Genomic DNA, 17,442 nt, shown 5'->3' on the forward strand with positions numbered 1-17,442 from the left:
ACGTAGGTACAGTTTTAAAGTCTCTGGGTAGAACCCAAACATAGATTGAAGATGGAATAAGAAAAACTACTCAACATTCAGCAGCGTATTAGAAGACGATATGAAAGATTTTGAGTAGCAGTTTGTTTTTCCCACAGGTGCAGGACAGCACCAACCTGAGGGCAACAACATAACTTCTCTTAAGAGAACATGCTTTGGTTGACAAATAATGCTTTTTGCCTTCTGAACAGATGTTTGTTCCAAAACGAGTTCACTTGCTGTTAAACTAACTCTATTGTACTCAGAGTATGCAAACACTACACCTCAACACACCTGTCAAGCTTTGAGATGCAAAACTTTTATTTGTGGCAGTCTGTGGCTGCTCTATTAAAAACAAACGAACTCCAGAAACAGTTTGACAGCAGCCACAGTGATTTCACAGAGAGCTCTAAGCTCAAATAAAACTGACTATGATTATACAACATGTCAAAATCTGCCCACAGATGGCATCAAAGTGTTAATACACTAATTGTCCACAAAGGGGAGACAGCAGACAGGTTGCAGAATTGAGTTACTGTAAAAAATGATCAGCTTTACACAAAATAAATATACTTTTAAGATTTTTTTTTCTTAAAGTGATTCAGCTTTTACTTTAAGGTGAGGCTGTGCAGAAGTCAAGTGACGGCTGAACCTTATAATTTATACTTTGTATCAGAATTAAGATGAAATGCATGCTCAGAGGTTTGAATTTATATCTGTGAAGTGAAACAAGTCAGTCCATGAATTCTGCTGTAAATGATCAGTTTAATTCTGAAACAAATGCTTGTTCAGTAAAGTAACGGGAGGCAGAGCTACATCATTTAATGATGTTTATTAAAAAAAACAGAATTACAGAAAAAATAAGACCTTGACAGGATAAGATGCGATTTCTTGCAGTAATCTGGGAAAATAATGCAGTCAAAATAGCATCACCAAACCAATACAAATAATTTGAAAACAAAAATTGCTGGCATCTTAAAGCCTGAGGTGAAGTTTAAAGGTCTTAAATACAACGCAAAAAGAGCTCATTACCTGAGTAAAGTTTAACGGTGTGTTTGGTCTCTTTAACAATATTGCACAAACGATAAGATAATTCACCCACTTCAGGGATTATTTTACATTTCTCATACTTGTTAAAAAAAGGGGGGGCATGAATTACTTTTTAAGCATCACCATCCAAGAGGTACAATTAACCATCAATCAAGGTGTGGAATAATTATCCACACTGCTAAAGTTCTTTTCTTTAACAGCCAGCTGCTGGATCAGGGTTTGTTTTAGTCAGCCGGAACGTCCTGTCAACACCTCCTAGCCTCTGAGCCATTGCTCTCATCTTTTTTTCTCTTCCTGTTCTTGGTGACCTCATGTCCTCTCAGCCATTAAGCACAAAAGTCTTACCTGAAAGTCTGGGACTTCAGTTATTTTATGCTGCACTGACGAGCAGAGGCACTAGAGCTACTTTAAGGCATTGTGGAGTGTTGACAGGCTTAGTGTTGTAGATTTGCACTATTTTCTTATATGGAGATATTTACTATTGTGACCGCCACACCTTTTTCCTGTTCTGCTCTGTTTCCTTGTTTTGCTGTGTCCCTGGTATGCTGTTGGTCATGTAAGTCATTCATTCAAACAAACAAACAAACAAACAAACCAGTTTATACCGTGCATAGTTGAAACTAACATTTAAATCATGTATTCATAACCGGATATAAGTACTACATGAATGAGTTGACAGAGATTTTCATAGGCTGAACTGGATGCTAAGCAGTTAAGTCACATGTGGACTCTGAACTTAGATGTTCAGCATATCCGAGTTTTCTGAATTCTGTATTTCACACAGTAGAAGTGTGTGAAGAAAGCAGAGAGCATTCAATTCTTTTTATTTTCCTGCTCCAGGTGTAGTTTTCTTTTTAACTGAAAAATCTTTAAAAAGTTTGGTGTAAAATCCTCCCAGACTCCCATTTACACTTGTTGTTTATGCATCAAAGTCATGGGATGGCGGTGCCCCCGGCATTATTGTCACTGGAGGTTCTGAAGTCCTGACATATAACAACAAACCTGTACAAGTTCAGTGCAACCACTAGGAAGTTCTTGATGGCAAAAAAGACAAGCATCTGGTGGAAGACTTTGAAGCAGGCCATCACAGTGAGCCTGACACACAGAAAAGGGCCGTCCTGGATAAACAGCGCCTGAATGATGTTCCATATGTCAGTGCTGTGTTTAGTCAAGAGGGAATCCTGTGCACCCTGATCAGCCTCTCTGCCAGGTGTGGAGTTTACCACTATGTCAGATAAGGAGACAAAAAGCAACAGATTGGGAGTGAAATGAAGGTTTCATTCAGGTAGCTTGATGTCACACTTGCTATTTAGAGCAGCTTTCCCTGCTATTGTTTTTCAAGAGGTAAATCTTTCTTCTCTAAAGAAATGCTGGAATAGTCACACATAAAGGATACCTATTATGCTTTTCCCTTGGACTTACATCTTCCCACCCATAAGAAAGTTAGCCAATTAGAAGAAAGTTGGATAAAGGGGCGGGAGAAACTGTTAGAACAGCTTACTTCTTTAATTAGATCAGTAGATAAGAGGGGGGAGGCATCACTAAGACCTACAGTTAAAGCATTATTTCTAGCCTTTAAATGGCTAAAAACAAAAACAAAGGCTATCGGTTTATTGTTTAGCTGTTTAAACCTCAAAAAAGTCTAACCTATCATAGAAGTGAAAACTCTGCTTCACATATGCACAGGACTTCTATGTTACCCAGTTAATGTGTTTGTTGGAGTGTAACGGTTTACATAGTCACATAGAAAGCCAAAGGTTCCTGATTTGAGGAAAGTAGGACACACAAATTCCCTAGGAGTTCTGTCAGGAGGGGTAGCTGGTATAAAAATCTATCAGATCAAATATGTAGAGCTAGCCAAATATTTGAATAAGTCAAGTCAAACTATAAACAGTCTTTGGTGGTTTTCCTGTGTTATAGGGGGATGGGGAAACCATGCTAGTGTAATTGGAAAGTCAAGCTTTTAAACCCTTTAATCTTTAATATATTCAGTGGTTGTTGTCTAATTTCTTTGAAGAGCGGTTGATGAGGTTCATGCCTTTAATCATCAAACATTTTTCAAGAACCATAACCTTTCAAAAATGTATTATAATGCTTGACCATATACCCAATCTTAAAGATTGTAAGATGTGTCAGAAACTCCAGAATAGCTTCTAAATTGGTCTTTTTTTTCTCAGTGGCTGTTTCCAAAGTCAACTCTGCATCATATGAATATGTTGCATTTGTCTATCAATTCTTTGTGTGTTTAAAAGAGATCCAGACAAAGTGAACATGGCTCTCTAGGTGCAAACACAGAGTACTAAGTGCTCTAAATGCACTGCGATGGTAAAGATGCATATAACTGCATCATTAGGGTTACTTATAAATTATGAGATGGGGTTATGGAGAATTGAGATCATTATTAGGGTTTGGCAATTTCAAGAACACAGTGGCCTGATAAGAGCTTCCTCTTCTCAGGAAAAATGAGAACTTGAAGCTTTGTCAATTTATCTCTAATTATTTGCACAAATTCCCAGTTCTGACTACTTCATGTAGCAGGTTTTTTTTAAGTATAGGTCTGAAGGAAGCAGCATTTCCATGTCGGTGGCAATGCCCTTTGGTTTTGATACTCGGGAAGTGAAAAAAGTTTGGCGGTTAATAATTTGATGGCACTAGGGAGAACTTATCTACATCACTGTTTACTCCCAGCAGTTGATAGGATGTTTGGCAAAATTCTAAACATGCTGAATTACTAGGGAATTAGTGTCTTTATGGTGTAGGCCCTTAATAAGCACTAAAGTTACATTTTGACACACTAACACGCACTGACCTGCTAGATGGAGTGGAAATTGCAACATACTCCAGGTCCATACACCTAAGATGACATAGACCAGTATATCATTGTTATCTCTGTAAAAAACAAAACAAAACAAAACAACACGGTGAAGAAAGAGTTTCACTGCTTATTTCAGTTATTGCTTTTATATATAACACATGTACATGGCTCTGTGTGAAATTAAAATAAATGCACATGGAGATGGAACATGATTAGTCACCCACTTGATATCTGATAGTGTCTCACTAGTAAATTCCAGGATGTCTGCTGCTGTGCCAACAAAGATTAGAAGAAGTTGAGACAACTCATCTCTTGTGACCCCGCCTCCCAAGGGCAGGAGCCACTTCCCCACAATGAGCAGGATGAGCAGGATCTGATGGAGAGCCAGGATCCAGTCATTTGCACAAACAGCAGAGAAAAAATTGCCAATATCCTGGAAAAAGAAAAGACATTAACAGATATTTAAAGTTGGTTTAAACTCACTTGTATACCCGTAAGAATGCAGAAATTAGCCCTATTAGAACAGATGCCAACATGAACCTTCGAAGAGAGAGTTCATGACAGAGGAGGATAGAGGTAGGGTGAGAATCCTATCCTTTATGACCAAAGAAAATTGGTCAAAAGACAATTCTGATGGACTGACCAAGTATCAGGTTTCACCCAACACCCACTCTTACCTTGATAATAACTAGCATCAGAACTGTCTTTTCTGCAACTGTCAGTAAAAACTGAAAAAAGTACAACTTATGATCTGGGTTCAATTAAATTGGTGTTCCTAATAAAGTGCTCGGTGACTGTAAGAGTAACCGACACAGTTGCAAACCACACTAAAACAGAATTTAATACATCACTTAGTGCAAAGACGTGACTAAATTATCTTTTACGTGTTAACATTAGATTTGGATGACAGTGGTAGTTTAGTGTCAGGGGAATACGCTACATTATACTTTGTCAACACAGCCAAACTTGGCATTCACATGATATCATTGTATGTTATCATATTTCAATGGGATTTGTTGACAGTAAGAAAAATGAAGAACATTGCCAGAATTATCCTTCAGTGATTTTATCATCCCACACAACATTGTACATTGTTTTTATAAGTGAAACGCTACAACTAACTGCAGCCATTTTTAAAAAACGTGTTTTTTCTTTCATCTCCTGGGAGAAATGGGTGTGGTGGTTGTGGTCTAGTAATTGTTTATATAGTTTGGTTTAAATCACTCCTCTTACTGTTATTGGTCACTGTAGTATTGGGGCTCATGTGTTTCCAATCAGTGTAGAAAATTTAGTCTGTTTCATTTGTAATTTTTTACAACTGCAGTTTTATTCAGTGTTCTTAATTGCTGTGGCTGTAAAAGCAATGTGACCACTGGAGATTATTCTGATAGTTATGTAGATGCAGGCTACTTTTGCAAGTTTTAAAAGTCATACAATTTAAAATAGTCTTTGCAGCTACATTGTGGCCTCACTGTTTGACAGGTGTCCTGAAATGTAGTGTTTGCATGCTAACTACGTAAAACAGAGTTATTTTTTCCACTAAGTCTTCATTTCATCTGTATGATGTTTACTCCATCTCACCCTGTCACACCAACCCTCTCCATGTCCTCCTTCACAACACACATGAATCTTCTCTATGATCTTCCGCTTTCCTCCTGCCTTAGCATCCTCTGCACATGAACAAACCGCCTCAGCTTCTCAACTTTGTCTTCAAACCCAATGTACCCAATGAAAATCTGCAAATATTCAACGTCCCGCCTCTTGTCTTTCTCTCCAAACCAGACATCATAGCATGTCTCACCACCATCTTGCAAACCTTGCTTTTCACTCCTGCTGCTGTTCTTCTGTCACAAATCACTCTGACACTGCCTTCACTCTCTTCTTCACCACTCTTGTGCACTGTCTGTTGCTTTGGATGGGTAACCACAGGTATTTAAACTCAGGCATCCTCTCACGCTCCAAAATTGTTTTAAATAATCTGATCAAAAAACCCATTGCTGTCTCTCCTGGACATCTTCATACCTCCACAGGTATGTAATCTCAGCCAGCAGCCCCGCTTCATCGTCTTCACGGTTCCCCTCTGCCTGTTCTCCATTTGTCCTCCCCTCATTCTCTTTTAAATAATCTGTGAGTTCCTCAGAGTACTTCTCCCATCTTCTCAACACACTCTCCTCATTACTTATTTCCATTTGTAAGAAAACCATCAACGTGAAAAGCTTTCAAAACAGTTTGACTGCACAGGAAGTTTCAATCCTCTTATTTTAATGACCTCCTGAATTAAATATTGCTTCCATTATCAAAGGTTTATTCTTACATCATCTGACGCAAAGCACACCCATTTAGAAATGACTGAAATGCTACTCTTGACAGTCATTTTGATAGTGATGGACCCAGCCAACTGATAGACTGAGTGTTTGGTATTGACTTATAAATGCTCTTCATATTACGGATGAACTGTGGGACTCTATCCTTGGCCAGGTTCATAATATATCAATGTGTGCTCGACATACACTTATCCAATTTAAGATAGTTCATTGGGGGCATTGGTCCAGGGGTGGACCCAGCCTGTATAAGGTGTGGGGGTGCTCCTGGTACATTGTTTCATATGTACTGGTCCTGCCCTTCTTTGTCCACCTTTTGGAAATCTGTTTTCCATATCATGTCTGAAGTCCTGCAGCATCAAATTGAACCAGAGCCACTCTGTGCTATGTTTGGTGCGGTCCAGAATCTGAATCTGTCCAACTCCAGACTCAGAACATTAAACTTTTCATTATTGTTGGCCAGGCGAGCTATACTGCTGAAGTGGAAAGACTCTTCTCCCCCCTCACACACACAATGGCTAAAAGATATAATGTCTTGTATGGATTTAGAAAAAAATTAGATATACAGTTTGAGGGGTCTAAAAATAAATTTTATAAACTGTGGTCCCCCTTTCTGGACCCCCCCCCTCTTGTTTTTTTTCTTTTCTTTTATGAGTCTGTTTGTTGTTTTTTGCTTTTGTTTGTTTTTTTCTGGGTTTTTTTTTTTGTTTGTTTGTTTTTTTGTTTGTTTTTTGGTTTAGTTGGGCAGCAGGCTGCCAATTATTTGTTGTTTTAAGGGTTAAGGGATTGAAATTTTGGAATATTCTGAAGCATTTTGTGTTATTGTATACATTGTATTGGAACCTTTGTCTAATAAAAAGACTTTTGAAAGAAAGACTTATAAATGCTCTTATTGCTTATACTTATTTGACTGTGACCTGTGAACAGTGAGGTTCCTGAGAGGTTGATTGTTGGATCCTTTATCCTTCAACTTATTGTTAACTTGAAGGATTTGTACTGTATGCTGGTGATATTCATCTCAAATCTCATCTATTTCTTTCTTGTTGAATTACTCAAAGCGTTCTTATAATAAAACACAATTGAAGATTGTTCTTTTTCTTTGATCACGTCTGTCAGCTATTCATAACTTCTCTAGTTATCAAATACTCTCCATCCTCAGATAAAATTAAATGCAGTGCTACAGAAGCATAATCAAAGCAAACTATGTGACTGAAATTCTGCTATGAATGTGAAAACCTGAGTTCCTTTGAACCAAAATGTCATAATATCGGAAAATTTAACACTAAGAAAAAACAGTTGAAACTGTCGAAACAACAAATAAAATGATCATCACTGACTGCAACCCTTCAGAACTTCTGTTTTTCCTATTAGTGGTTACTTTCTATATTGTTTAGTCTCTAATGCCAAAACTAGACTGCCAGTCTACTGATGTTGAAATCTTTCTAAACATATCGGAATCAGTCTGTACGAAGCTTTCCAGTTAAGTCTCTTCAGGGATCCTGTATTACACAGTCAGATTTCAGTTCCTGATAACCACGTCTCGTATTCTTTGCCCTTGAAGAGCCTGGCAGCACTGTCCACAACTAAATTGAGAAAAGACATGGACGCTGGTATTTCAATATACAGTTAATACAATTTAATAGAAGTTAATAGAAAGAGAATATGCTTTACATATATATTTATATATATTTTCCTAACCCTGTGTGTGCATATAAATAATTAATAATAATTTATATGCACATACGCATATAATAATAATTATTTAAACAATAATTACTGGGGGAAAAGTTAAAGTTTATGCATTGCAGACAGTGTGTCTGATGACGAGGTTATTCTGGGATATACATTGTGAACTTAAAGTTTCAGTATTACATTAAATCCACACTTCTGTGTAAAGAGTTTCCAAGAACTATTTCATTAAATCACCCTGAATCTCGAATTTTAAAAGAGACTTGACAGATTTTTTTATATTATATGGTTTGCTAAACATTTTTGTGTTTTTCTTTTTGGCTTTATCAAAGACAAACAGCCAGCAGGCAGTTAGCTTATCATCAAGAAGGAAGCTCTGTATGAGGTAAAACTTCAGCCTCACGAGCAAAAACCTGAAGCCCAAGCTGTGGTTTTTTATGGTGGGCATTTGACTGTTTCCTGGCTGGGAGCAGTGACTTTCTCATGAATGATCATGTGGCAGCTTTAAAGTGCTGACATGGCAGGCATACAGCTGTGAGCACTATAAAAGGGAACAATACAAAACAGATAGAACCAGTGGAAGTAAGCACCAAGAGACTTGTCTCAGCAACTTTCCTGAGAATTTTGTCTGCTTTTAGTCAGTTCATTCGGAAACTCTCTGTTAGTTTCACAACACTATTCAACATGATATATTTGACTATGAGTGCCAAATGGTATAAAATCAATTTTCTTCTTTTTTTCTTCTTCTTTCCATCACTCTTACCTTCAGGGAATCCGTGATCGTGAGGTTTCTGGAGGTCTTGTTTTGAATGAGGTTGTACAGATCCAAAGAATCAAGCTTTTGACACTGAAACAGATGAAAGAAGATTTTACAGACTTAATTTCACAGGCTACTTATTATTCTCTTGTAGGTATGCCTGTATAAACCTAAAAGCAAATGGGATATCTGATGGAATCCGTAAATGAATGTATAATGAACGGTAGCTTTACAGAGCTGGAAGCCTGCAAACTTCCCACCCACCAACATCTGTTGTTAAACATGTCTGAGAAACAGGAGATTATTTTAAGGAAGTTATATAATTTATCTTTCTGGCATGGAGTACCTGAGGTTCGCTGTTCTTATTCTGCTGGTGGTGGAGCTCCAGGAGCCACATGGAGGGAATGATACTAATGAGAAACAGAAAGATGGGTGGGGAAAACCTGCAAGATGACCAGAATCATTCAGACTTTTTATTTATTTATTCATAATTAGTAAAAAAGAAAAAAAATACCATATACAGAACTGATACCCCTTAAAGATAAATAAGATTACAACAGATGCTTTTCATTGTGTTCTTTTGGAAATTTGGCAGTTTGAAATAATTATTAGTTACTGCCACAATACTGAGTATTTTATTATCACTTTGCTTCTAGTTTACTTCCTCAAAATACTACCACGCAACATGATTTGTAAAAAAAAAACAGATGTTCTGAGGCATCCATTAACCTCCTCAGTGATTGGTGGATGCTTCATTAAATGCACAGTCTTACACAATACAGCACTTCAATAAGTTGTTGGATGAAAAGCAATATCACGCCAGAAAAATAGAACAATGCAATGTATTTCAAGCATGCAGGAAGACAGGGGAGACTGCGATCTGCGATATGAGTTAAGGGGTACCACCCCAACTTAATGTCTTAGGACAGTTTCAGAATAGCAGCAGAGGGATAGGCAGGATATAGGATGCTCGGGGGAGATGGGGGAAGGGATAAAGTTTTGGGGGAAATGGCAAGCGCTTAGTTTTAGTCATATACTGTACATCTGTACATGCAAAGTAGCTGTGCAAACTCCAGGCGTTAAGTAACATAATGCATAATTAAGGATAATATAATTACAGCCTTACAGCACATTTCCACACTTTTGCATTCATGATCCACATCTCACCATTTGTAATCCTTTCCTTTCCTCCTTCTCAGGGTTATTATCATCTCCAGGACAAGCGGCAAAAAGAGGAAAGTTAGCAACCAGTAAAAGTCATGTTCCTTCACCCGAGTCACTCTCCACACACCGATGAGAGCAATCAAGATAAAAAGCGCTCTAGTAATGATCGCACTTATAAATTTAATCAGACCCATGTCGCCGGTTGCCTGCAATTTGGCACTGGACGCCGCAGCGGTCCCGTTATTCCTAACTGCACGGATACAAACGAAACTGTGACTCCAGCAGTGAAGTGGGGGAAAAATCGTTTTTTGCCAAATTCACAAAAGTTTAAGCTCCGCCTTATAGAGTCAAGGTCCATTTTTTCCCGACCCTTAGACGGGATCAGATACACCAATAGAAGGGAATAAATGTGGCTCCAGTTAAATACAATGCAAGCTGACGCAAGAAGGTCTTTCTGTTTTTTCGTGATTAATTCATGACATCTTGGACTGATTATAAATTCTTTAAGGGTATGGGGGAGGCAGCATCACAGCATGCCTTTCTTTAACAGGAATACCACGACAAGGACATCCTGAGCTGTTTTAATTCCTGGAAACTATAAATTAAGTCCCAAAGCTGAAGCAGAACAACAAACAGGCAAATATGACCTTTACTGGTTGAAAACTATTTTATCAACTATTTTATATTTATTAACTGTTTTATACCCTTCAGTTAATGTATGAAAGGTCCACTGTATATATACAGGAACAAATTACCCATGTCCAAATGCAGATACAGTTTATTTACAGAATTGTGCAAGTTTGCTCTACATACAGTAATAATATCTTTACAATTACACAACTTCTGCATTGTATAAACATTAGCTCTCAATCTTAAATATACAGGAAGATATTTTTGTATTCGTTCATTCATCATTTAAATCTTTTTATGACTTGTAATCTTATGTGCAGCACTTTGTGATTCTGTCTTGAAAGGTGCTATATAAATAAAAATTTATTTATTTATTTATTTATTTATTTATTTATCTCCAAGTTGTCCCGAGCTACAGAGTGCACATACTGCAATATTCAGCACCATGAAATCTGCCTGTAATTACTGGGATACCATTGGCCCCACATCTAAATGTTACTAAATTTGACCTAATTTGTATGAACGTTCTCCAGTTGGATCTCTTCCTAACTGTAAATATTCTATTTTTTTTTTATAAAGAGGTGATTGTTAAGTGGCAAATACCCTATGCTTGTATTTAGGTAGAGCACTTGAGTAAATGTAACTTCAGTAACTGCATATTAATAGGATTATATTTGGATGAATCTTAGTTTGTAATTTTATAAAACTTGCATTTCTAGTACTCAACTTGAGGTGTAAAATGCAGGTAAAGGTGGACTGAAGTATTTTCATGTTCACATACAGTTATGTAAAAAAGATCACAGGAGTCCCATGAGAAGCAAAGTACACCCTCTGATTTGGTAGCTTGTAGAACCATGTTATTGTAGCAATAACTGGAAATAATCTTCTTTACAACTTTATCAGTCTCTCACATCATTGTGGAGGAGTTTTGACCCACTCTTTTTTACAAGTCTGTGGTTATTCATTTATGCATAGCTCTCTTAAGGTCCTTCCACAGCATTTCATTTAAGCTGAGGTCTGGCCTGGGTCATCAGAACACCTTAATTCTTTTCTTTTTGAGCCATTCTTCTGTAGACTTCCTGTTGTGTGTGGGACGTCCAAGCTTAAGCTGTCGAACAGATGGTCTCACATTTGACTCAATAATAGTTTGAAATACAGAGAAGTTCATTGTCGACTGCCCGGATACTGCGGCTGCAAAAGCAAGCCTGCAAGCTTGGATCATCACCCCTTCATCACCATGGTTTACATTTTCCATGAAGTATTGGATATTCTGTGTTTGGGTGTTTGCAGATTTCTTGACTTTGTCCTTTGTATCCAAAGTACATTGTTCAGATGCAATTGTGCAGACTTAAGCTGTGCTGCCTTTATAGAGAGAAGAGGTTTTCTCCTGGCTATCCTTCCAACAAGCCATACACATTTGCTCTTTTTCTAATTGTCCTGTCCTGATCTTTAACATTCAATATGCTCACTGAGGCCTGTAGAGTCTAAGATGTAACTCTTGGGTTTTAATTCCTGTGGAAGCCGACAGGTGTTTGCAGTGTTGCAAAAGACTGCATAGAGTCCTTTGCAAACTTTCTTTTTCACATGACTGTCAATATAATTTTTCAGAGCTACAAATATAATTAGACTCTTAATTTGTGGAAAGTTTTGAGGCAATAAAGGTAAAGTGGGAGATCCTTGCAATAATAATGTTAAGAATGTATTTTTAATACATTAAAAAAAATACATTAAGGAGAAAAAAAATCGATCTAAACAGCAATGTTTTTTTGTTTTGTTTTTTATCTTGGAGAACTTGCCACAATTTTTCAGTGGACTTATCAGGTGATCATAATTTGACTTCTCAGAGTTTGTGGGTCCATGATACATGTTTCAGGACTTTCCATTCTTCTTGTGTCTAAGCTCTGTTCTTTATGTATCTGTTTCAGGTGTAAATTTGATTCCTCTTGATATTGTTGCTAGAATGCTAAGATTTAAAACCTATTAAGGAAAATTCTAAATCTTCTGTACAGTTTAACACACACACACACACACACACACACACACACACACACACACACACACTTATCTAACAGAAGTCAGTGATTATGTCATCTAACACACACACACACACACACACACACACACACTTATCTAACAGAAGTCAGTGATTATGTCATCTAACACACACACACACACACACACACACACACACACACACACACTTGTTTTTATATCTTAGTGAGGACATCAAATTGACATAATGCTTTCCCTACCCACTTACCCTAACCCTAACCATCAAAAATGATGGACATTTAGTCCCCATGAGGAAATGTTGGTCCCCACAAGCATAATAACATTCCAATTTTTGGTCCTCACAAAGATATCTAAACATGGTACACACACACACGTCACTTTGCCCTGTTTGGCTGTGTGCTAGGTTGATTTCTATTCATATTTATCTGGCCTATCAGCTTAGCACAGAGGAAACGGTAAAAAGGTCTGTGACCCTGGAGAACAGCCAGACTTTTCCTGTCTTTGTTCCAAATTGTCTGTCATCATACTTCAGTCATCATCATGTGAAATCACAGTGAGAATTTTACAGAAGACGAAAGAGGAAGAGAAAAAATAAACTGAGTTCTATTTCTTAAAAACCCATTAGTCTCTGTTAATCATGACCCTTATTATAAGGCAGCTTCCTTTTTTCCACGCATCTTAAGTCTTAAGTCAACTCTGAGCAATTACATATCACTGAAATGAAATTAAATGAATTTGAATCAGCAGGCTTTCCTCTTCACAACAGCAGCTTTTTTTTTTCTGTGAGCGAGTGAATGGAAACAAACTGTATTCTGTGGACTGAGACAGAAAGGCCATCCAACATCGCACCCTAGGCCTGGTGTGACCCTGCATTTTTATGTGAGCGTGGTATTCAAAATTCAGCTGTTTGCTTTGTTGAAATGATAATGACAGAAATGGGGCGATCGTGGTTCAAAGAGTTGGCAGTTTGTCTTGTAACCAGAAGGTTGCCGGTTCGAGCCCCGGCTCGGACAGTCTCGGTCGTTGTGTCCTTGGGCAAGACACTTCACCTGCCGCCTACTGGTGATGGCCAGAGGGGCCAATGCCTCCACCAGTGTGTGAATACGAGAGTGAATGAATAGTGGAATTGTAAAGTGCTTTGAGGGCCCCAAAAAGCGCTATATAAATGCAATCCATTATTATTATTAAATGGCCGAGGGGCTCTGGTCACTGATCACAGAACAGTGATTCCCTCTATGCAGTTGCTTCAATCAGTACTGCTACAAGGCTCATGCAGACTGACATTGTTTGCTATCTTGGCACAAAGAACAATCTTGTCTGTCATGTAGAATAAAATGATCAGTGTTTGAAATATTACTGGTCATGACATCCTACAATCTAGAAAGAATGATGACTATTAGAGAATTACAAGCCAGGGAACAGCGCTGTTAGTGGGTGAGCAGACAGATGAGGAAATAAAATGATTCCAAATCTAAACCGAACTTTGAGTTTCAAAATTACAAAGGAGAATTTCAACAAAGCCACGAGGAAGATGACACACCAGGGGTTTACTGGAAGCAGTGGAAGGAGCAAGGGTAAGCACTTAGAAGCCAAGCAAAACATGGAGGTAAGAGAACAGAGGACTGAGACAGGATTCAGCTGGGAGACATAACATGCTGAATGAATTATCATAGATTTAGGTAGTTTTAGACAGACAGCTGATGGAGTTATGATTTCTTCAATTACATAGGGGCTCTAAAGAGATGTCATTGATGACAACCAAACATGTTGATCTAAATGAAAACAGGTGTCCCCCATCAATCTGCCAGCTTCTTATGTCGTTCAACTGTCTCAAGAAACACACCCTTGGCCTCGTCCCATGCTTTCCTGAGCTGTTAACAGAGGGGGATGGGTGAGGTGGGAACAACCCAGTGCACTACAGCTTTTATTTGTTTCAAGCTCTGTCTTCATCTGCCCACTCGCAAGGAGGCAGCCCAGAAAAGAACCTGATATTTCTTTGCATTAACTTCCTCACATTTTTCTGGTGATCAGCTGGGTCTTTAGTAACTTTAAGTTATACAAAGACAAAATGATCATGGCTAATAATGGAGGACATTATTAAATATTAAAAAGTGAGTCCAAAAGGTGTGATCAAATGAAAGACTCCAAAATGCTGTTTTTCATTCACCTTTTTCATTGATGCAAACTAGACAGTGGGCAGGTCACAGACTCAGTTTGGTAAACATATCAGCGCCCTGCAGTCTCTCAACAAGGGGGAATAATCAGAGGTAGGAAGTAGTTTTTAATGGCAATCTCATTCAGTCATTTATAATCTACACTTGGGCCGAAAGTCTTATCCCATCTATGAATGAAAAAAAAGGAAACCTACACCCAGAGATGGTGAATCGACCAGTGTCTAAATGTTGTCTAAAAATATTTATCTTATACTGGACCATGATGCATTTTTAGGTTGTGACTTCTAGGACTCGGTGATAATGTGATTCTCTGCAGGTGTGCTCATGTGCTACAGTAAAGTCTAAAGAAGTAAAGTAAACCTGGGAGAGAGGCTGCTAGGGATTATTATACTCTACCTACATTAAACCACCTTTCTTTGAACAACGTTTCCTTAGGCTAAAGATAATAAAGAAGAGTTAATCCTTGTGAACACTAAAGCTCATTCCACCGGAGTATTGTCGTCCACTCCAGTGTTGCTATCTTTGAACAGCCTGTTATGTGTTCTGTGAGGTGTCAACTGATAGCTCTATAAGCACTGTTGCACTACCAGTTGTCATTCCTCCTAAGCGAGTGCTTTCTCATATTTCAGTGGTGTAAAATTAGTCTGGAAATGTTTACAAAAGCATATGGTATGATCCATGAACATAAACTAAGATTTACAAATCTGCACAATGATTTGCGTGTTTTGACTTCTCACAAACGCATTTGCCAACCCACACACAAATACACAGCAACCTGAACACAGGTAAAATTATTTTGCAAATGCATAAATAGAAATTTATGAATGCATTAAGTTTAACTTCACAAGTCACATAATTTAAAAATTCAGTTATTTCAAGCAGCTTCCTGTGAATTTCAAATGTAAATATATATATATATATATATATGCTAGCCTTTTTGAAAATAATATGCACAAATCGCCTACCTTTTGAGATTTTGGATTGGATCAAGGGTAATGAAACGTGCCCGACAATCACCGAGTGTTAAGCAGTGTAGGCAGAGACAAGCACCCAAAGAGAATGACATTTGCCTGGTAAATGTCTTTTTCACCTTTCAACAAAGAGAGTGGCAGTGAATGAAATAGATTAGTGGAGTGAAAGTGGGCGTAAAATGCAGCAGCCAACCAGGTTTAATTTAATTTTACAAAATAAGAAGCTTGCAAATCTTTACTAGTTCAATTTAACGGGAGCCCTGATCTCCAGAAATGATTTCGTTTAGTTAACTTTTTCTGTTACAATTAAAGAGGCAGTAAAGAGAAAAATGCTGTAAAGCAGAAGAGGAGCAAGATGATGTAATACATCTAAAATGCCACAAGAGGGAAGCCAAGCTCACCTTAACTGCCAAGAAAACTTGATGGTTTTTCCACTTTGTTTGCGTTTTAACTTCAAGTGGAATTATTCAGAATTATTATTTAATGATTATATTATATTTCGTTATCATTAAATAATAATTTAAATAAACATTTCGTCACTCCCACTGAAAACACAGATGTCCAGATAAACAACATCAACTTTTTGGAGTTTGTTTCTATATACAAATAATTCATTTCTTCTTACAGTAGTGAGTCAGGAAACACTCAATGGTTTGATTTCTGTGAAAATCCTGTCAATCAATCATGTCAATATTTGACCGGGACTGCCAGGCTCCATCTCTCCATCAGAGTTTCAGAGAACTGGGGAGTGTTTGAAGTTCACAAAGTTGTTTTAGTCTCATTGGCTTTGGCACATTTCTCATAACCTTGTTTGAAGTTCTCAGCTCTTAACATATGTTTTCCACAACAGATCATACATGCAGCACGTGCCAATATGAAGTCTTTGTCAATGAACAGGTCTAAATAATTGCCACCAAAATAAAGGTTAATATAACACTGTTTAAAAGAATGACGGTGAACACTAGAAGTGTGTATCAGTGTTGTCCTACATTTTTATTTTTTTGGTAATACACTATATGTGATTTCATTTGGTCATAGATTTTCATCACACTAACAATTAAATGTTCTTCCTTGCAGTGTAACTAAAGAAGAACTGGCATATATGTTGCTGCACTTTTATGCATCTTCATATTGCAGCACACCTCTTCTCCCCTTCCTCTGCAGTGGGCAGACTGCAGTCCCTGTAAAATAAATATCTGAGATGATTTATATAATGAAACAATGCTTGTTTACAATTTGACCAGATTTTGGACAGCCGTTCTTCCTCATTTGCCTTAGAGCATTTCCAAATATTAAGGAAGGGTGAAAATGACTCAATCTGGTGTGATAAACTGTTTTGAAGGATTTCACACATTCCTTGAGCCTTTTGAACACCTGAGTATTTATTGTAATAGCACACAAACCCAAATTTGTGACTGTCATGACAGATTTATGGTTCCAAACATTGTTCAGTTTTATCCAGTTTAATCATCATAGAGAGGAAAAGGAAAAGACTATTTGCTGGAGCTGGAGTTAGTCGAGAAACTGTTTTACTCTTGTTTTGTCAGGGCTCTGTGTGCGAGCAGGTGGAGATGTGGATCCAAGTGCAGGACTCAGAGACGGAAATGTAACTGAAAACCTCAGCTTTATTGCTGGCACCAAACAGAACAGAACAGAACAGAACAGACCAGACCAGACCAGACCAGACCAGACCCAAACATGAAAATACTAACTGGAACACACAGGCAGGATCTGAGGGTACGACGCGACACTGAGCAAGGGCAAACACAGGGCTAATATACACAGGGAGGTAATCAGGGAATGGAAGACAGGAGGGAGACACAGCTGGGAGAGATTGGGG

At 37.9% G+C, this 17,442-nt stretch overlaps 1 protein-coding gene across 1 annotated transcript; it reads right to left on the reverse strand.

Annotated features, from left to right (window-relative positions):
* Positions 1-831: 831 nt before the first annotated feature.
* Positions 832-10,193, reverse strand: LOC146375137 (transmembrane protein 26-like). The gene is made up of 6 exons (XM_084949505.1): positions 9,818-10,193; positions 8,997-9,093; positions 8,657-8,740; positions 4,108-4,316; positions 3,878-3,957; positions 832-2,293 (listed from the first exon to the last, which is right to left on the reverse strand). Exons 1-6 carry the CDS (start codon positions 10,006-10,008, stop codon positions 2,001-2,003), a joined length of 954 nt encoding a protein of 317 aa, XP_084805631.1. The 5' UTR covers positions 10,009-10,193; the 3' UTR covers positions 832-2,000.
* Positions 10,194-17,442: the final 7,249 nt, after the last annotated feature.

This window comes from Perissodus microlepis, chromosome 13 (genome assembly GCF_051167445.1).
Source record: "Perissodus microlepis isolate ML-2025 ecotype Zambia chromosome 13, ASM5116744v1, whole genome shotgun sequence".
Taxonomy (NCBI): Eukaryota; Metazoa; Chordata; class Actinopteri; order Cichliformes; family Cichlidae; genus Perissodus; species Perissodus microlepis.

Excerpts from the sequence above, each read along its gene's own strand:
- LOC146375137 (XM_084949505.1), bottom strand. The coding sequence starts at position 10,008 with ATGGGTCTGATTAAATTTATAAGTGCGATCATTACTAGAGCGCTTTTT. Across the intron at positions 8,741-8,996 it reads ATAAGAACAGCGAACCTCAG|TGTCAAAAGCTTGATTCTTT; the intron begins GTACTCCATGCC and ends CATCTGTTTCAG. Across the intron at positions 2,294-3,877 it reads ATTTCCACTCCATCTAGCAG|TGGTAAACTCCACACCTGGC; the intron begins GTCAGTGCGTGT and ends TATCTGACATAG.